The 18831-nt window shown below is 43.2% G+C and overlaps 1 protein-coding gene across 5 annotated transcripts in view; it reads left to right on the top strand.

Annotated features, from left to right (window-relative positions):
- Window positions 1–11437, top strand: part of LOC137356148 (immunoglobulin superfamily member 1-like) — a 53088-nt gene extending 41651 nt beyond the window's left edge. For all 5 annotated transcript variants that reach the window (XM_068021961.1, XM_068021960.1, XM_068021959.1 and 2 more), the window contains 4 exons: window positions 1459–1764; window positions 5345–5635; window positions 8871–8978; window positions 9654–11437. In XM_068021961.1, the coding sequence (XP_067878062.1) occupies window positions 1459–1764; window positions 5345–5635; window positions 8871–8978; window positions 9654–9715 (767 nt within the window). In that variant the 3' untranslated portion in view covers window positions 9716–11437. The remainder of the gene's footprint in view (window positions 1–1458; window positions 1765–5344; window positions 5636–8870; window positions 8979–9653) is intronic.
- Window positions 11438–18831: the final 7394 nt, after the last annotated feature.

Here is an 18831-nt window from a genome sequence, read left to right as displayed (position 1 = left end):
TTTGGCGCTTCTGGTAGAGGAATAGCAACGGGCCATTGGTGTATTTGCACTTAAATGTATTCATGCATTGTTAAATACTGCAGCTAAGTGAGGATATGATATTGAACTGGAAAGTTTGATATGTGATTCAATCAGTCACTTGGTTTTCTACAGAGAAACTGGAGGCTAGTCAAATCAGCTGGGGCGGAGGTGTAAAACGTGCAGTATCGCATCGACCGACATTACAACATTCAGCCTCTCGAGCCTGCACCACCATTTAACAAGATCATAGCTGATCTGTTTCTGTCTCGAACTCCACACTCCTATCTACCCCTGATAACCTTGATTCCCTTGTGTCTACCTCCACGTTAAAAAAAATACAATGATCCCTGCCTCCACCACCTTCTGAGGCAGAGAGTTTCAAAGTCACACAACCCTCTCAGAAAATAAAAACTCCTCATCACTGTCGTAAAAGGGCAACCCATAATTTAAAAGTGTCCCCTAGTTCTGGACTCACCAACAAAAGGAAACATCCTTTTCCAAATCCACCTTGTTACGGCCGTTCAGGATCGCATATATTTCACTCAGCTCTTCCCTCACTCTTCAAAACTCCAGTGAAAACAAGTCCCGTCTGACCAACCTGTCCTCATAAGAAAATCCTCGCATTTCAGGTGTCAATCTAGTAAACCTCCTCTGAATCAACTCCAACGCATTTACGTCCTTCCTTAAATAAGGAGACCAAAACTGCACGCAGTATTCGAGATGTGTTCTCACCAATGTCCTGTATAACTGAAGCATAGCATCCTTACGTTTATTTCCAATTCCTCTCGGAATAAAGGGTAGCATTCCATTGGCCAACATTATGCAAAATGCCCGTAATTGCAGTGAATGGAATTAAATATGTGGCATGGTATGAAACGTGCACCCGATCCCTTCAGGCCCAGTCTGTAACACTTTCTGAGATCAAATTCTAGTCGGTAGATTTGAAGACGCATCTCAAAGCAAGAAGGAGATGTGGAGAGGTGGAGTGGTTTAGGGGCAGAATTCCAGAGCTTTCAGGTATGGTAATGCAGCATTTATGGTTGAACAGAGAGACAGTTGCAATGTGCAAATCAGGGGCAAAGACTTCAGAAACTGAAGCGTTAGAGGTGAAGAGACCCAGATAAAGAGTGACGTGAGAATCGGAGGGGAATGGTAAACTTTTGAGCTCAAGGATGGTCAAGATTGAGCAGGCAGTATAGACATGTGCACTAATAGACTGTCCAAGGTTCATTCTTGAAAGGCAGCGAAAGGTGACTGGACGAAATAGCCTGCACATTCGTATTTACCCTTCTCAGTATCCGGTTTATTGTTTTGATTCGATGTTTATGTGGAAATAGGATTACATGTTGAATGTCTCAATGTGCCATTCCGTCGAATTGTGCTATACAATTTCATATGTTTGTTTTTTTTCTGTTATGCATTCCAATATTGTTCCAGAGGAAGTCGCAATGCCGAATATTGTCACGAAGCCAGCCTCTGATGCCGTTTCAATCGGAGAAAAACTCCATATAAGCTGCAAAGGCGATATTCGCTCCGCAGGGGGGACATTTCACTTATACAAAAGTAACAAAAGGTCACCTCTGCTGTCCCATAATGCTTCTGATGCTGCTCGAACTGTGACCTTTACCATCGACATTCAAAACAAACAGTCGGCAGGCAATTACAGCTGCCGATATCAAACGGAGATTCTCAGAAAGTTGGTGCATTCGCCATTCAGTACAGAGGCGAAGATTACTGTGAGAGGTAGGGAGCAACACATATCAACACGTGTTTTAATGTGCTCATGTCTCAATATCAGTCATTTTAGAATGAACGCAGGTGATGAACTAATTTGAATTCCAACCCTCATGTAAGAATTTATCTGCAAAAGTCAACTGTGGCTGAATTGTTGATCTATTGTATTAACATTTTCTATCCGAGTTCCATGCGCCGGAGGAACTAAGCACTAAACGGGTTTAGAGCAGAATAATCCTAAAACTGATCCTACAGATGGTCATAGATGGTCGACTGGATCGATGGCGTGAAGAGCTAATGGGAGCCGAATGGAAAAAGATTGGTGCAAGAATGTGAAATTCAATTCACGCCTCTTAATCACAAAGGTTCCACGTTCAGTTCCCGCTCCAAGATTGAGCACAAGAAAGGCTGACACTCCACTTCAGTACTGAGAGAGTGCTGCACTGTCGTAGATGCTATCCTTTGGATGAAAAGTTAATCCGAGGTTCCATTTGCCTGCTCGGTTCAATGTGAAAGACCCCCTGGCAATAGTTCGAACAAAAGCATTGCAGCTAACTCTGGGTCCTGGCCAATATTTAGCCCGCAATCAATATTAGAAACACATAGATTATCTGGTCATTATCACATGGCAGTTTATGGATGTCTGATTGCGCAGGTTGACTGCGACGTTTGCTACATTTCAGAAGCTGCAAAACGGTTTGCACGTCTGGTGGTCATGAAAGGCGCTATATAAATGCAGTTTTTCTTTAAATAAATAGACAGCGGATGGTTAGGACTGTCCATACAGAATTGAGAATCTATGTAAGTGACCACTCTGTGTTCATTATTGAACGAAGACAAAATGGGATGTACTAAATGCCCTGCAATAAAATAAAGAATAGGCACAGTCGGTTTCACGCTTTTTACCATCCTATCTTATATTGTAAATATTACCTAATAGCAACATTTATGTGAAACTTATGTCATATACTTTTAGTTTTAACTGAATGGCACAATTTGCAATATATATATATTGCATAGAGTATAATTTAAGACGCTGGAAACATTTTGTAGGACATTTGTTTTTGAAGTAACTATGTTGCAAATAAACTTCAAGTGCCGGGAATCTCCATGGAAATAGAGTACAATGCAGTTTCAAATGGAGAAACAGTTCATGCTACCTGTAAACATACCATGCCCCCCACAAAGGGGTATTCTACTTATACAAAAAGCATAAAAGGGAACCAGTCGCTTAATACATCTGACGCTTAGCCGAATGCGACCTTTGCCATAAATAGACTTTATAATGGCTCTAGATTTAATCGTAGTTCTTGATATCAGTCAGTTTAGCGAAGGTCTGATGGAGTCGCCATTCACTTAAGATACAGGGATTACCATGCAATGCATGGGTCAACAAATATCAAATATTTTATAGCAATTTATCTGAAAGAATTATTCCTTCGATCATATCAATGTATAATTGGTAATGGACTTCAAATGCAATACAAACGACATTTACGAACGTGCTTGGAGAGATTCACTTGGGATTAGTTTTGATCAACTGTCTTACCTTTTCCTTGTTGCATGGGCTGCATAAGTTCGCTCCTCACAGTTTTAGTGCAAAATATGTCAAAGCAAAGAAAACTAAAATTGCTGTTTAATTTATTTTTATTATTTAGTCGTTTGGAGGATGTGGGCGTCACTGGTTAGGCCAGCATTTATTGCCCTTTCCTAATTTCCCTTGAAAAGGTGGTGGTGAGCTGCCTTCTTGAACCGCTGCAGTCTTTGGGGTGTTGGTACACCCACAGTGCTGTTAGGAAGGGAGTTCTAGGAATTTGACCCAGTGACAGTGGAGGAACGGCGAAATAGTTCCAAGTCAGGGTGGTGTGTAGCTTGGAGGAGAACATGAAGGTGGTGGTGCTCCCATGCATCTGATGTCCTTGTCTGTCTAGTTGGAAGAGGTCATGGGTTTGGAAGATGTGGTCGAAGGAGTCGTGGCGAGTTGCTGCAGTGCATCTTGCTGCTGGTACACGTTGCTGCCACTGTATTTCTGTAGTGGAGGGAGTGAATGTTGAATGAGGTGGATGGGGTGACAATGAAGTGGGTGGCTTTGTTATGGAGGGTGTGTGGCAACTTGAGTGTTGTTGGAGCTGCACTCATCCAGGCAAGTGGAGATTATTCCATCAAACTCCTGACTTGTGCCTTGTAGATGGTGGATAGGCATTGGGGCGTCAGAAGGTGAGTTATTCGCTACATAATTCCGGGCCTCTGACTTGCTCCTTTAGCCACTGTATTTGTGTGGCTGGTGAAGTTCATGTTTAGGTCAATGGTAACTCCCAGGAAGTTGATAGTGGGGGATTCAGCGATGGAAATGTCATTTAACATCAAGGCCAAATGGTTAGATCATCTCTCGTTTGAGATTGCCATTGCCATGCACTTATGTGGTGCGAATGTTACTAGCCACTTATCCGTCTGAGCCTCGATGTTGTCCAGGTTTTGTTGCATCTGGACACGGGCTGCTTCAGTATCTGAGGAATTGCGAATGGTGCTAAACATTGTGCAATCATCAGCGAGGAACTGTGCTTCTGACCTGATGATAGAGGAAAGGTCATTGATGAAGCAGCTGAAGATGGTTGGGCCTAGGACATTACCCCAAGGAGCTCCTGCAGTGATGTCCTGGGACTGAGATGATTGACCTCCAGCAACCACAACCATCTTCCCTTGTGCTAATGTAGTGAAAAAAAGTTCACCAAACTAAATATGCCTAATATTGATAATGTATGCAAAACAGTCTATATACACTTAGGAACTCTTCCGTTTTCTACATGGTCTGATGGACTTTCAAGTTTTTCCCCAAATAAATAACACCATCTCCATCCAAGCAGCCCTCATAATTCTATAAGTATAGTGAGGAAAATTGGTGCATGTATACAATATTATATATATATAGACTCCTCTAGCCTTAAAATTCTTATCCTTCTGTTCAAATCCCTGCATGACCTCGACACTCCAGTCTCTGCCAGTCCGACAACAATTCGGCATCTGTGTAATCTTCCAATTCTGGACACTTATTCAGCTCCAATTTTTATCGTTCCAGGATTGGTAATGTGGATGTAGTCACCTGCATAGCTAACTTTCGAATTCTGTCTGCAAAATTTCTGCTAAATTATGGTGGGAAATTTACAACAGTTTCTTAAAGTTTTAATATTCCCAATAAAGTCCCTATTACGAAGCGGCAATCATGACGTTTCCCCTATTTTAAACTGCATTTAAAACCCTGCATGTTGCTATCAGAAATCATGTAATTTCCCCTTCAGCCTTTCCTATGGTGTAATAAATAACTGTGTTTAAAATGGCTGCTGTTGCAGTTTTCTTTGTTCGTTGAAACTTTCATGTTATTACGGCCTCAACAGTCATTGGAAATTATTCATTAATTCCAATGATAAAGCTCTTTAAATGCAAAGGCACGTTATTTTTTGGTACTATCGTCATTGCAACACAGATGAGATTTCTGTAAAAGGACACATTGCACTAGGTTTTTCACAACAATATAAATGTAGATTCATTGAAAAAAAATGTTGATAAACTGTTCTGTTTGTCCATTTCTCAGATGCTTTATCGAAGCCAACCTTAACTCTGAATGCACCCTTCAGAGCTTTCAGAACGGGAGAGAAAATAACCTTGACTTGTCGCTGTCAGTGTCCCATAATGAGGATCCACTTTCGCAGAAATCAGGATAGGATCAACTACACTGATCTTAAAGACGGAAAGTGTGAGACCTCTTACGATTTCATAGCAGGTCATGGTCATGAAGGGAATTACACATGTCAATGTTTAATCGCAGAGACTGGAGAATGGAGCCATTCAAAACACAGTGACCCTGTTCAAATATATATTCGAGGTATGTTATGAAAACAGATTCTGTCACTGAGATTACTTGAATTGGGGGGTACTTGCTCGCCCAACAAGAGTTCCAATTGCCCTGTTAAACATAAACGTAGGGGAAACTGTTTTTGTCACAGGTTCTTAAAGTGGAATTCAAGGATGCGTGGGCAGAGGTTATGTTGCCCATCCATGTTGCTGTGCAAAGCAATCCGGGATACATCGATTTGAACTTGCTGGTGTAAGTCAGGGCAGAGGTCAGGTTAAACTGCACTTGCTAGTGCAGTCTGGTTTATAACGGGTTAGGATTAGGAAACTTGCTGGTCGTGGCGAGTTCCAGCAGTTACTGAAACATCTTTCCTCAGTGTAAGAAGGCACTTCAGCCGCTTTCCTTCAACTTCCCGAAAAAACTCCAGCGTTTGGAGTAAGAGACCACGCTGGCAGACAGTGTGTGGGTGGAAACCAGAGGAATCCTTTCATATGATTCCACTCTTACCCAGTGTGCGCACAACTGCGTGTTAATGGTTCTGGTCAAATAATATCTTTCGTAGATTTGTAGTAAACTGTATTCACGCATTTTTCCACATTCTAGCTAAATGAGGACATGGCGTTGAACCGGACATGTCTATATGTGACTCAATCAGTCATTTGAACTTCTGTAGAGGCATCTGCGCTGAAGAAAATTGGGGGCCGGGAAAATTGTATCGCGCAGCTGGTGCAAAATGTGCACTATCTGATTGACCACCATTATGTGCAGTGCCTGATATTCAGTCCCATAATGGATTTGAAGATTTGGCGTGGCTTGGAATGGGCGACCGATTGGATATTGACCATTTAGCACCATCGCCACAGACCAAATTCTAGCCCCTATGTTGAAAGACGCATTTCAAACGAGGGAAGCGATGTAGAGACGTGAAGTGGTTTTGGGGGTGGACTTCCAGCAGTCAAGGCCTCGACAGCTGAAGGCATGGTCACCAATAGTGGAAGAATTAATATTGAATATTACAAAGATAAGGAGGGAAGAGACCACGCCGGGATTTGAAAACAAGAATTCTTTTTTTTAAAAATTGAGTCCTTGCAAAATACACTGACAGATAATGAGCAGCACTATGATCTTTTGCAGCCGTTAGTCAGTTAGAAGCACCAAATGAAAGTTCAGTAGCAACCAGATAGTATCGACTTGGATACGGTGGAGAACTTTCAGGTGTGGTAATATCAAATCAGTGCACTGAACAGAGAGAGACTTGCAATGTACATATCGAAGGCAAAGACTCAATAACCTGAAGTGGGCAGTGGTGAAGAGAGCCAGATAAACAGTTATGTGAGAAAGTAGAGACAAGGTGATCTTCTGAGATCAAGGGTCGCCAGAATGAAGGCTCGATCCCCACAACCCTGCAAGTCTATTTCCCTTCAAGTGGCCATCTAATTTCCTTTTTAAGTCATTGAATGCCTTCACTTTCGCCGCACTGGGCAGCGAGTTCCATATCATTACCACCTGCTGTTCTTCCTCATATACCCCAGGCATCTCTTTCCCAAAGCCTTCAACCATTAGTTAATAGGAACATTAATCCCTAGCTAACATATTAAAGCCTGTCATAATCTTGTACACTTCTGTTAAAGCTCCCCTCGATTTCGTTTGTTCTTTTAATAAGACTTCAATGGAGGGTTTACATCCAGGGTTGTACAACATGCAGCCTGCAGGCGAGCATACAGCCATTGGTTCCCATCCAGCCAAAGAATATTTTCCTGAGTTGAGAAGTTGTCTTCTTCTTTCAGACCGGCTTTGAAAACATCACGATGTGAGTTTCACAGCTGACAGATGTTTAGGGCGGGGACTGTGTTTTTCCAACTTCAGACAGATTCGGGGCTTGCCAACGGATTCGAACTTCTTTTTTAAAGGCAGCCAGAAACAAACAGCGCGACTTCAAAAAAAAACTAACTAACCTCAAAGCTTATGTGCTGAGCACTCCAGCTCCCAACAACTGTCCGAGATAGAGCGAGAGGGACAGAGAGGGGAGGGGGACAGAGTGAGAGAAACAGGCTTCTGAGCCTGGTGTATCTTATGATCACTGCGTATTTCAATGACTTGGGTGTGGGCGTGGAGGGAGTAATGCCTAGCAGAGAACTGTGTCTATCCCCCCGATTGTACTAACTCCTCCTACCACTGTGTTCCTATTTACTACCCCCCCCTCGAATGGCTCCCTGTACCAAGGTGCCATGGTCAGTTTGCTCATACACACGCCAGCCCTCACTATCACCCATACAAGTTGAAAGGACCTTAAACTTGTTGAACAATAGCAAGGGCTCAGGCTCCTCTACTTCTGCCTTCTTGTCCCCTTACCTGCATCACTTGCAGTCGCACATCCCTGACCACTGATCAAATCAGAAGACGCAATCGCACGGGGTGTGACTGCTTTCTGGAGCAAAGTTTCCAGGTATGGTCCCCCTCCCTGTCCCCCTCCCTGATGCCTAAGTATTGCCAGATTCAATCCACGTTAGTGATTCTGAGATGTAAACTTATTTTGTAAAGACAAACTACACTTAGTAATTGTCATCTGAATCTAAGAATCCTTGGTGCAGTGGATGAACAGCATCAATCGGGATATGGGAACATGAAATTAAAGGTCAATGAAACCATCAGAGTAAAAGATAGGTTTAACAACAATGTAAAAGCCTAACAGTACTAATTATCTACTTAAAAGATTAACACGTTATGAAAGACCCAGGTTAGGACTGGAATGCACTGCCTGAGAGTGTGGTGAGGCATATTCAATAGAGACCTTCGAAAGAGTACTGGATAAATTTATGATGAGAACATTTTCCAGGGCTGCGGAGGAAAGGCAGGGCAATTGGACGAAGTGAGCTGCTTTCGCAGAAAGCGGGCACGGACAGGACAGGCTGAATGGCCTCCTTCTGTGCTGTAACCATTGCATGCTTCTATGATTCTATACATTAATGAAGGTTCCTTCTATTCATCAATTCCAGACAAATAGTTCAACATGTTCTAAGAGAATGTGCTAACCAATTTGACAGAAAATTATTAATCTTCTTCAAGTATTATTATGAATGTAACTTGTTATTACTGTTTTTTATTGTGTTTTTTTAGTAAAACAAGTAATACCAGCGGGTTTTCCAACGTTTTTGAATAAAGAAAAATAAACAATTCTTCTCCATTTATAATTGTTTTTTGGAAAGGTTGAATTGTAACATATGTCACGCATACATCAAAGAAAAATATTTCTCCTTCTCCACAGGACAACATCTCACAGCTGCCCTCGTTCAGCTCTGCCTCAGTATCTTATTGCTTATCGTGATTTTGATCATCATTGTTGACCATTTTGTTAATGTCATTCCGCCAGGAGGTAAGACACTGAAAGAAAATGCTAGATGTTATTTCTCTCTAAATGGATATTCTGTGATATTCTATATCTAAAAAAAGTCAAATCAATGGTGTTCTGTCTAATGCAGAGCCTGCAGGATATCATCTTGCACTCAAACACAGATTGAAGAAGCTAGCTATCTCTCTTTGTTTTCCCCGAAAAGCAACTGTTGTTTGATAGAACAATCACAGAGCCACTGAGCCTAGATGACCCTGCTGCAGTGTCACAAAAAGAAATGCAAGTTAAGGATAAAACTTGCATAAAACCTCCTTCATTCTGATGTGCCAATCTAATGTCCATCTAAAGAAAAGCAAAATATTGTGATTGAAATTATCACCATAAATGCTGGCCATCCCCAGTAGGTCAGGCATCCATTGTGGCAAGGGAAAATGTGTCATTCTTTTAGATATGCGACCTTTCATCAGAATTAGAAAATGCTGGCGAGTAATGGTTTTAAACAAGCTTAGAGGCACGAAAATAGGATAGGAAGGAACGAACTAAATGGAAGGTCTTCCATAAGGTGGAAAGTAAGAATGGTAGAATAATGTAACAGATGATGATGATAACGATGCTGGGCAAATAAAGGATGGCAATGGTCGAAGTTACGAAACAAAGCACTTGTCTAAATAGATACTTATACATTTGAAATTTCTACAGGAGTAAAGGCATTGGACAATACTGGCTCCCCTTCACTTCGCAAAAGACCAACACAGGACTGAAATATCCTTAGAATGATTCAGTGTCTCAAGGGTGCCTTTTGAAGATCAGCAGAAGCATGTTTTGCAGTGGATTTAGACCTTTGCATCTTTATTTCTGTCATGGGAAAAGCATTTCTGATCTGATACCCTTCTCTCTAATTTCTGACGTTTCATAGACAATCAAGTGCTGCACAACTTATGCTTATTTTATCAGAACATGGAGCATTTGATGCCATTTTGTGAAAATCAAATGCATTTTGCAGTTGACGTTGTGCCAAGTAATGATACAAAACTCAGCTTCAAGCTCTCTGGCTCTTGGTGTTAACACAATGAATGTTTGTTTCATCCCACATAAACAGCTGCGCAGTGTGAGATTTAAAAGAAACAGAAACCTGTCTATGACAATCAGAAGATGTTTCATTGCTGTCTTTGTGTTCTGACCCTGAGGGGTCCAAATCATACGGATGAGTGCAGCTCCATCAACACACAAGATGTCCAACACAGCCCTGGGCAAACCAGCCCGCCTGAGGCCTCCCCACACCACTTTGGACATTAATTACCTCCACCACAGTAGCAGCAGTGTATATTATCTATATGATGTTTTGCAGCAACACGTCAAGGCTCCTTCGAAACCACCGTCTAATCCCTCGGACTCTGCCACAGAGAAGATAAGGAAAGGCAGCAGGCCTTTCCTTAGAAATAACATTACCTGCAATTCCTCTCCAAATCACAAATCATCCTAACATGGAAGTATACTTTCACTGCGGCTCAGTCAAATACTGGAACTCCGCCCTTAAAAGCATTGTGGGTAACAAACGACATAGACTGACGTTTCAAGAGCATGGGTAGCCACCACTTTCAAATGAGCCGTCAGAGATGGTCAACAAATGTTGGCATTGTCGGCGACAACCACAAACTATGACAAAATGAATGACAATGGCTAAGCGCAGTTATGTTGCTGAGAAAATGGCAGGAGTGTTTATGAGTTGCATCAGCACGGTCCGGTTATTTTTTTTTATTTAGAGATACAGCACCGAGTCTGTGCCGACCATCAACCACCCATTTATACTAATCCAATACTCCTGCCACATCCCCCACCTGTTCCGATATGTCCCAACCTGTACGAGGGGCAATTTATAATGGCCAATTTACCCATTAATCTGTGGGAGGAAACCAGAGCACCCAGCGAAAACCCACGCAGACACAGGAAAAACTTATAAACTCCACACAGGCAGTACCCAGAATTGAACCCAGGTTGCTAGAGCTGTGAGACAGTGGTGCTAACCACGGCGCCACTGTGCCACGCTGGGTATCGCGGCTAAGGAATGGAAACTAATGTAGAAATCTGTCACGAGCCTCACCCTCCAAGGATAGCCCAGAATATCAGACTGTAACTGGCCCTTGAGGCTGAGCGTGCAAACAATATGCAAGCCAGATAATGTAGCATGACTCTACGCTTTGACTGATGTTTTGACTGAGAAAATCTATCCTTCCCACAAACCCAGTTTACCTGGGAGGGCAAAATAGAGGTCCGTTCAGAATCTTTTTGTTTATTGCACTTTACATTCAGATTCCCTTTCCTCTCTTGTGCATGGTTAAATGGGTATTTCATTGCAAAACGCAAATCAGTTTAGATTGTCTTGCAAGTGGAATACGACCATAGAAAAAGCTGGATGTGGCATGATATATCAAATCTCTGTTGGGTATTATGTTCAACATTCGACAAATAAATTATCTTCAGGTCCGAGTATACCTGCGTCAGGCTCAGTCTTTCTAATGCAGCACGAGCTTAACAAGGACTGTTTCTGTGTTATAGACAGGTCAGCAAGATGACCCAATTTAAGTAATAGTATTTATGCAGGCGTTGACAACTTCATAATCAGAATTGTTGGTACAAGACAAGGATCAACTCCTGATTGATGGAGTTGAAAACACTGTGATCTTCTCTAACTCTTGTTAAGATTGAATAATATTAAGGAAAAATTCGGTCTTTCAACACCAATAGTTCTGGTAATAACCACAGAGTATTGGGCGCACGCACAGTCCAAAGTCGGCTACTTACTGTTCCACGTTCATTTTTTAAAGCCATTCTTACCGAAAATGGCATTAATTGACTGGAACTTACAGCACCAAAATGGCTACACGGCCCATTTGATCCATGCCAGCGTTTGAGCTCCACACGACGCCTCCCCAATTCACATCATTTAGAACAATTGGAATAAAGAGTAATGCTTTTGGGGAGGGGAAACACAGCAAGAAAATGCACAAGAAACAGGGGTGGGTGGGGGAGATTGAGAGGGGTAGAAGTATTAAGAGACATTGGAGTGCATGCCCACAGGTCCTTGCAGACGGCAGTAGAGGTATGTAGAGTGTTGAAGAAGGCCTATGGAATGCTTTCTTTTATTGGCCGAGGGAAAGAATACAAAAGCAGGAATGTGATGCATGAATTGTATAAAACGTTGGTTAGACCACAGCTTTAGTATTACGCACAGCTCTGGTCACCACATTACAGGAATGACATAATTGTTCGGGAGAGAGTACAGAGGAGATTTACAAGAATGTTGCCTTGGCTTGAACTTTTCAACTAGGAGGAAAGATTGGATCGGCCAGAGTTGTTTTCCTGAGAAGAGAGGAGGCTGAGGGGTGACCTAATTGAGGTGTACAAAATTATGAGGGGCCTAGATACAGTGGACAGGCAGGACCTGTTTCCCCTAATGGACAGGTCAATTAACAAGAGCACAGATTTAAGGTGATTGGAAAAAGATTTTACACCCAGAGGGATGTAGATGTCTGGAATCCACTGCCAGAAATGATGGTGGAGGCATAAACCCTCAACTCATTTAAAAGATACCTGGACATGCATCTGAAGTGTTATAAACTGGAATGCTATGGACCAGGTGCTGGAAGGTGGGATTATATTGGGTCGCTACCTTTTTTCATCCGGTACAGGTACTTTGGACTGAATGACCTCCTTCCGTGCCTTAATTTTTCTGTGGTTCTATGGGTAAAGAATGTTCATTTCTCCCTTTCTGCTTATCTAAGTCAACTGTGTGCATGTGACTCACCTCCAATACACCTTGCGTTAGCAAGTTCCACAATCTAGCCACTCTCTGGTAAAGAATTTTCTGCTAAATTCCCTATTGGATTGGTAGTGACAATTGTATATTTATAGCTGCTGGTTTTGCTTTCTCCGCACATGGAAACATCTTCTCCAGATTTTCTCTATCTAATTCTTTCATATACATAGATGGGGATCACATCACTACTCAGCGTTGTCTTATTATTGCTATTATATTTATGCGGTTTGTGGTATATGAATAATTTCAGTCCCACACTAACATGGTTGACATTGTTTGTGTGAGAACCTACTGGATTAGGGATACATTCCGTTCCCTGAAAGCCATTAGTGTAACAATTAGAATTTACCAGCTCTCCAGCAGTTGTGCGCGTTATTTTTGCTCCGTCTTGGCAAATGGCCAGTCATTAGACGTTATTTCTAGTTTAATGGTTCAGTAACGCAACCAACCCAATGACCATTCCCACCTGATCTGCAGGGAAAAGTGACTGGAATTTCTTCCAATGAAACTGCCGTTTGGAACGGTAATGGATAAGGTTTGAGAAGTTAATTATGATGTGTAACTGCTGAAAAGGAAGTACATTAGTTCCGTCAGGATATTGGAAAAGGGGTTGCAATATTAATTCGGATTGAAAGAGTTAAATGTTTGATAAACATGTTACGAACTTGAAGCCAGCAGATGCATGACCGCGTTTGGGTTACCAAGCATGCTTAGCCACCATGACTGCAATAGCCACAATTCTTTGAATGATTGATCACTTACGATATCGTTCGTGGAATGATTGACTGCGTGCCTGTTTTCTGGATGACGAGATAACTTCGTGAACGGCAGGAAGTGAAGCAGAAGCGTTATCAGATTGGATATTCCAAAAAAAGGGAAGTGGTGAGAGATCTGTTAGCCAGGAGCTATATTATACAGAGATCTCAAGAGTATTTTGTGCAACCTTGTGTTTGGATATTTAACCCTTTCATTATCAATTCTACTGTCATTGTAAGCAATACTGCCCAGATTTTCAGATCATGCGAATGTATGCAGCAGTGGCCTCAGCAATGTTCCCCGAGCTGTGCAGCTGAAAGTCCAGTGCAGGATGAGCACAAGATGGCCCCTTTTGAGATACCACGTTACGGCCGCACGAACAAAAGAAAAAAAATGATTGGTGGTTTCTTAAACGAATTGGCCACACAATGAAAAATAAAAGAGTATGTCTTGGTCCTCAGAAAGAATTATAACAGCCGCTGCTCTTTCATAATGAGCTATGTGGGCGTGGCTGGCAGACCAGCAACTGGTTGCCCGTCCCCAAATACCCGTGGACCGAGAGCTTTGTTGAGACATTTCAGAGGGCAGTTATGAATCAAACACATTGCTGTGGGACTGGAGTCTCATGTCAGATAGACCAGATAAGGACGGCAGATTATCTTCCCTAAAGGACGTCAGTGAACCACGTGGCGATTTACTACAATCACTGACAGTTGCAGTACTACTGAGAGTAGATTTCAATTCCAATTTGTTACCGAATTGGATTTAAATTTCAGCAGTGCCCTGGTGGGATTTAAACCCGAGTCCCCAGAGCATTAGTCTGGGCCTCTGCATTCCTAGTCGAGTGGTACTGCCACTACGTCACCATCTCCCACTGGTCCCACACCCATGGTAGCAAGCTCGGAGGCCACTTGGCTGCAAACTACGGCATTGAGACGGATCCAAGATGGAGTCCCTTCCTCCCCCAGGCCACTGGGGAGGTTTCCCAGGGTAAAACAGAAAGTCATGTGCACCGGCAGCCGAGCCACAGAGGCGGGTAGCTCATTTGCATAACGGAAGACACAATCGGTGTGAGTTTCCGGCGTCGCTGGCGTTTTGCCAGCGGCGAAGGGGCCGCGCCTGAGATGAGGAGGCTAGCAGCTCCGAAGGGGTAGCCCCATTGCTGCAGTCTTGGCAACTATCGGAGAAAGAGACTCCATGCTTCAAAGAGTGAGCCGTGGATAGGAAAGTCATCCCCGAAGGCCAAACAATCCAACATTATTCTTACGCCGTTTTGTTTTCATTTGGAAGACAGTACTTTACAAGTAACTGTGGGCGGGGGGGGTGGGGGGGGGGGAAACAACAATAATTTTCAAAATGGATATTTAAATAACTTCGGAAATGATAAGGATGATCTTCTGAGGATGTACTTAGAGCTTGGAGTGGTACTTGGAACTATGATGTTGTTGCCATTTCAGAGACTTGGTTGAGGGATGGACAGGATTGGCAGCTAAATGTTGCAGGATTTAGAAGCTTCAGGCGGGATAGAGGGGGGGAAAAGGGGTGGGGGAGTTGCATTACTTGTTAAGGAGAATATCACAACTGTACTACGGGAGGACACCTCGGAGGCGTCGTGCAGCAAGGCAATATGGGTGGAGCTCAGGAATAGGAAGGGTGCAGTCACGATGTTGGAGGCTTTCTACTGGCCTCCCAACAGCCAGTCGGAGGTAGAGGATAGGATATGTGGACAGATTTTGGAAAGATGTAAAGGTAACAGGGTTGTAGTGGTGGGTGGTTTTAACTTCCCCTCTATTGACTGGGACTCACTTAGTGCTAGGGGCTTGGATCGGGCAGAATTTTTACGGAGCATCCAGGAGGGCATCTTGAAACAATATGTAGATAGTCAAACTAGGGATGGGGCCGTACTGGACCTGGTATTGGTGAATGAGACCAGCCAGGTGGTCGAAGTTTCAGTAGGGGAACATTTCGGGAACAGTGACCATAATTCCATAAGTTTAAAGGCACTTGTGGATAAGGATAAAACTAGTCCTCGGGTGAAGGTGCTAAATTGGGGGAAGGCTAATTATAACAATATTAGACAGGAGCTGAAGAATTTAGATAGGGGGCGGCTGTTTGAGGGTAAATTGACATCTGACAAGTGGGAGTCTTTCAAACGTCAGTTGATTAGAATCCAGGAGCAGCGTATTCTGTGAGGAAGAAGGATAGGTTTTGCAAGTTTCGGGAACCTTGGATAACGCGGGATATTGTGAGCCCAGTCAAAAAGAAAAGGGAAGCATTCATAAGGGCTGGAAGGCTAGGAACCGCCGAATCCCTTGAGGAATATAAAGACAGCAGGAAGGAACTTTAGCAAAGTGTCAGGAGGGTTAAAACGGGTCATGAAAAGTCATTGGCAAATAGGATTAAGGAAAATCCCAAAGCTTTTTATACGTAAATAAACAGCAAGAGGGTAACTAGGGAAAGGGTTGGCCCACTCAAGGCAGAGAAGGGAATCTATGTGTGGAGCCAGAGGAAATGGGCGAGGTACTAAATGAGTACTTTGCATTAGTATTCACCAAAGAGAAGGACTTGGTGGATGATGAGTCCAGGGAAGGGAGTGCAGATAGTCTCAGTCATCTCATTATAAAAAAGGAGGAGGTGTTGGGTGTCTTGCAAAGCATGAAGGTAGATAGGTTCCCAGGGCCTGATGAGAGCTACCTCACAATACTCCGCGAGGCAAGGGAAGAAATTGCTGGGGCCTTGACAAAAATCTTTGCATCCTCATTGGCTACAGGTGAGGTTCCAGACGACAGGATAATAACCAAAGTTGTTCCCTTGTTTAAGAATGGTAGAAAGGATAATCCAGGAAATTATAGGCCGGTGAGCCTTACGTCAGTGTTAGGGAAATAATTAGAGAGGATTCCTCGGGACAAGATTTACTCTCATTTGGAAACAAGCGAATTTATTAGCGAGAGGCAGCACGGTTTGGTAAAGGGGAGGTCGTGTCTCACTAATTTGATTGAGTTTTTTGAGGAAGTGATGATGATGATAGATGAAGGATGTTATCTATATGGACTTCAGTAAAGCCTTTGACAAGGTCCCTCATGGCAGACTGACACAAAAGGTGAAGTAGCACAGGATCAGAAGTGTGATGGCAAGATGGATACTGAACTGGCTCAGTCATAGAAGACAGCGGGTAGCAGTGCTTTTCTGAATGGAGGGATGTGACTAGTGGTGTCCCGCAGGGATCAGTGCTGGGACCTTTGCTGTTTGTAGTATATATAAATGATTTGGAGGAAAATGTAGCTGGTCTGATCAGTAAGTTTGCAGATGACACAAAGGTCGGTGGAGTTGCGGACAGTGATGAGGATTATCAGAGGATACAGCAGGATATAGATCGGTTGGAGACTTGGGCTGAGAAATGGCAGATGGAGTTTAATCCGGACAAATGTGAGGCAATGCATTTTGGAAGGTCTATTGCAGGTGAGAAGTATACAGTAAATGGCAGAAGCCTTAGGAGTATTGACAGGCAGAGGGTTCTGGGCGTACAGGTCCACAGGTCACTGAAAGTGGCAAAGCACGTGGGTAAGGTAGTCAAGAAGCCATACAGCATGCTTGCCTTCATCGGTCGGGGCATAGACTATAAAAATTGGCAAGTCCTGCTGGAGCTGTACAGAACTTTAGTGAGGCCACACTTAGAATATTGTGTGCAATTCTGGTCGCCACACTACCAGAAGGACGTGGAGGCTTTGGAGAGGGTGCAGAAGAGGTTTGCCAGGATGTTGCCTGGTCTGGAGGGCATTAGCTATGAGGAGAGGTTGGATAAACTCGGATTGTTTACACTGGAATGACGGAAGTGGAGGGCGACCTGATAGAGGTTTCCAAAGTTATGAGTGGCATGGACAGACTGGATAGTGAGAAACTTTTTCCCAGGGTGGAAGAGTCAGTTACTGGGGGACATAGGTTTAAGGTGAGAGGGGCAAAGTTTAGGTGGGATGTGCGAGGCAAGTTCTTTACACAGAGGATGGTAAGTGCCTGGAATTTCCTGTCGGCGGAGGTGGTGGAAGCAGGTACGATAGCGACGATTAAGAGGTATCTTGACAAATACATGAATAGGATGGGAATAGAGGGATACGGTTCCCGGAAGTGCAGAAGGTTTTAGTTTCGGCAGGCATCAAGATCGGCGCAGGCTTGGAAGGCCGAATGGCCTGTTCCTGTGCTGTACTGTTCTTTGTTCTTTGCTCTTGATACACTTGCAGGGCCATGGAGAAGATGCAGATGAGGGGCAATAATTGTCTCAATGTTCAAATGAGCCATCACAACCATGATTGGCCGAATAGCCTCGTTCTGTGGTGTATGCTGCAATAGTTCTTGGAGGAGCTATAATTTCCCTCTGCAAACACCGTGTGGCAGTCGAGCAGAAATGTTGCCCACTTGTGATCTGATTCACAATATCAACCAAGCATTCTTCATGACTCCTGCTTAATAATTGTGAGCTTGCATACAGTTTTGCTAGTTCAGGTACTGAAGCATTCCGTGTAGAAATGCAGCAAGACCTGGACAAAGGGGGAAGGGCAAGAAGAACAAAAGGGAAGGCCATTAACATTCCTTCTGAACAATGCTTTTGTCTTTCAACGCAACTTTGTTTTGTGACATCTTTGTCATTTAATCTCTCCTGCAGGACTTTCTCTTTTGTTCGTCTCCCCCATACCATTTTTCACTCGCTCGAAGCCTATTAAATTGCTTACCTGTGCCAGTTCCGAGGAAAGGTTACCGACCTTAAACGTTGACTCTGCTTCTTTCTCCACAGATTTTTCCAGACCTGCTAAGTATTTCCAGCACTTTCTGATTTTATTTTGGATAAAGAGTTATGTGAAACTGGGAGGGGAAGCTAATTTTTTGGAGCTCAAGGGTGGTCAGAATTGTGCAGGCAGATTGAAGATGTGCAGTAAGAGACTGCCCAAAGGTAGGAAATACTGACTGGACAGAAGAACCAGCACGTTCGGATATCCCCTTTTAATTGTATCATTTTTAATTTGATGTTTGTTTGGAAGGATGACTACATTTACGATGTCCCAGTGTGTCACTCAGTCGAATTGTGGCATTAAATTTTGGATGTCTTTTGATTGCAATATTATTGCCGTTTAACTCCCAGTTCTGTAAATCTCCATTGATCCATCCTCTGGTGTCGAGTGAATCGGAAACATAGTTCATATAACCTGAAATGCGACATTTGCTCCACAGGGGGAGCATTTCACTTACATCGGAAAAAAAGGATCACCTCTGCAGTCCCATAATATTCTGGTACTGCACAAACTGCAAACTTCA

This window comes from Heterodontus francisci, chromosome 45 (genome assembly GCF_036365525.1).
Source record: "Heterodontus francisci isolate sHetFra1 chromosome 45, sHetFra1.hap1, whole genome shotgun sequence".
NCBI lineage: Eukaryota > Metazoa > Chordata > Chondrichthyes > Heterodontiformes > Heterodontidae > Heterodontus > Heterodontus francisci.
Note: the sequence above shows the minus strand (reverse complement) of the source record. Positions and strands in the feature narration are given on the sequence as shown.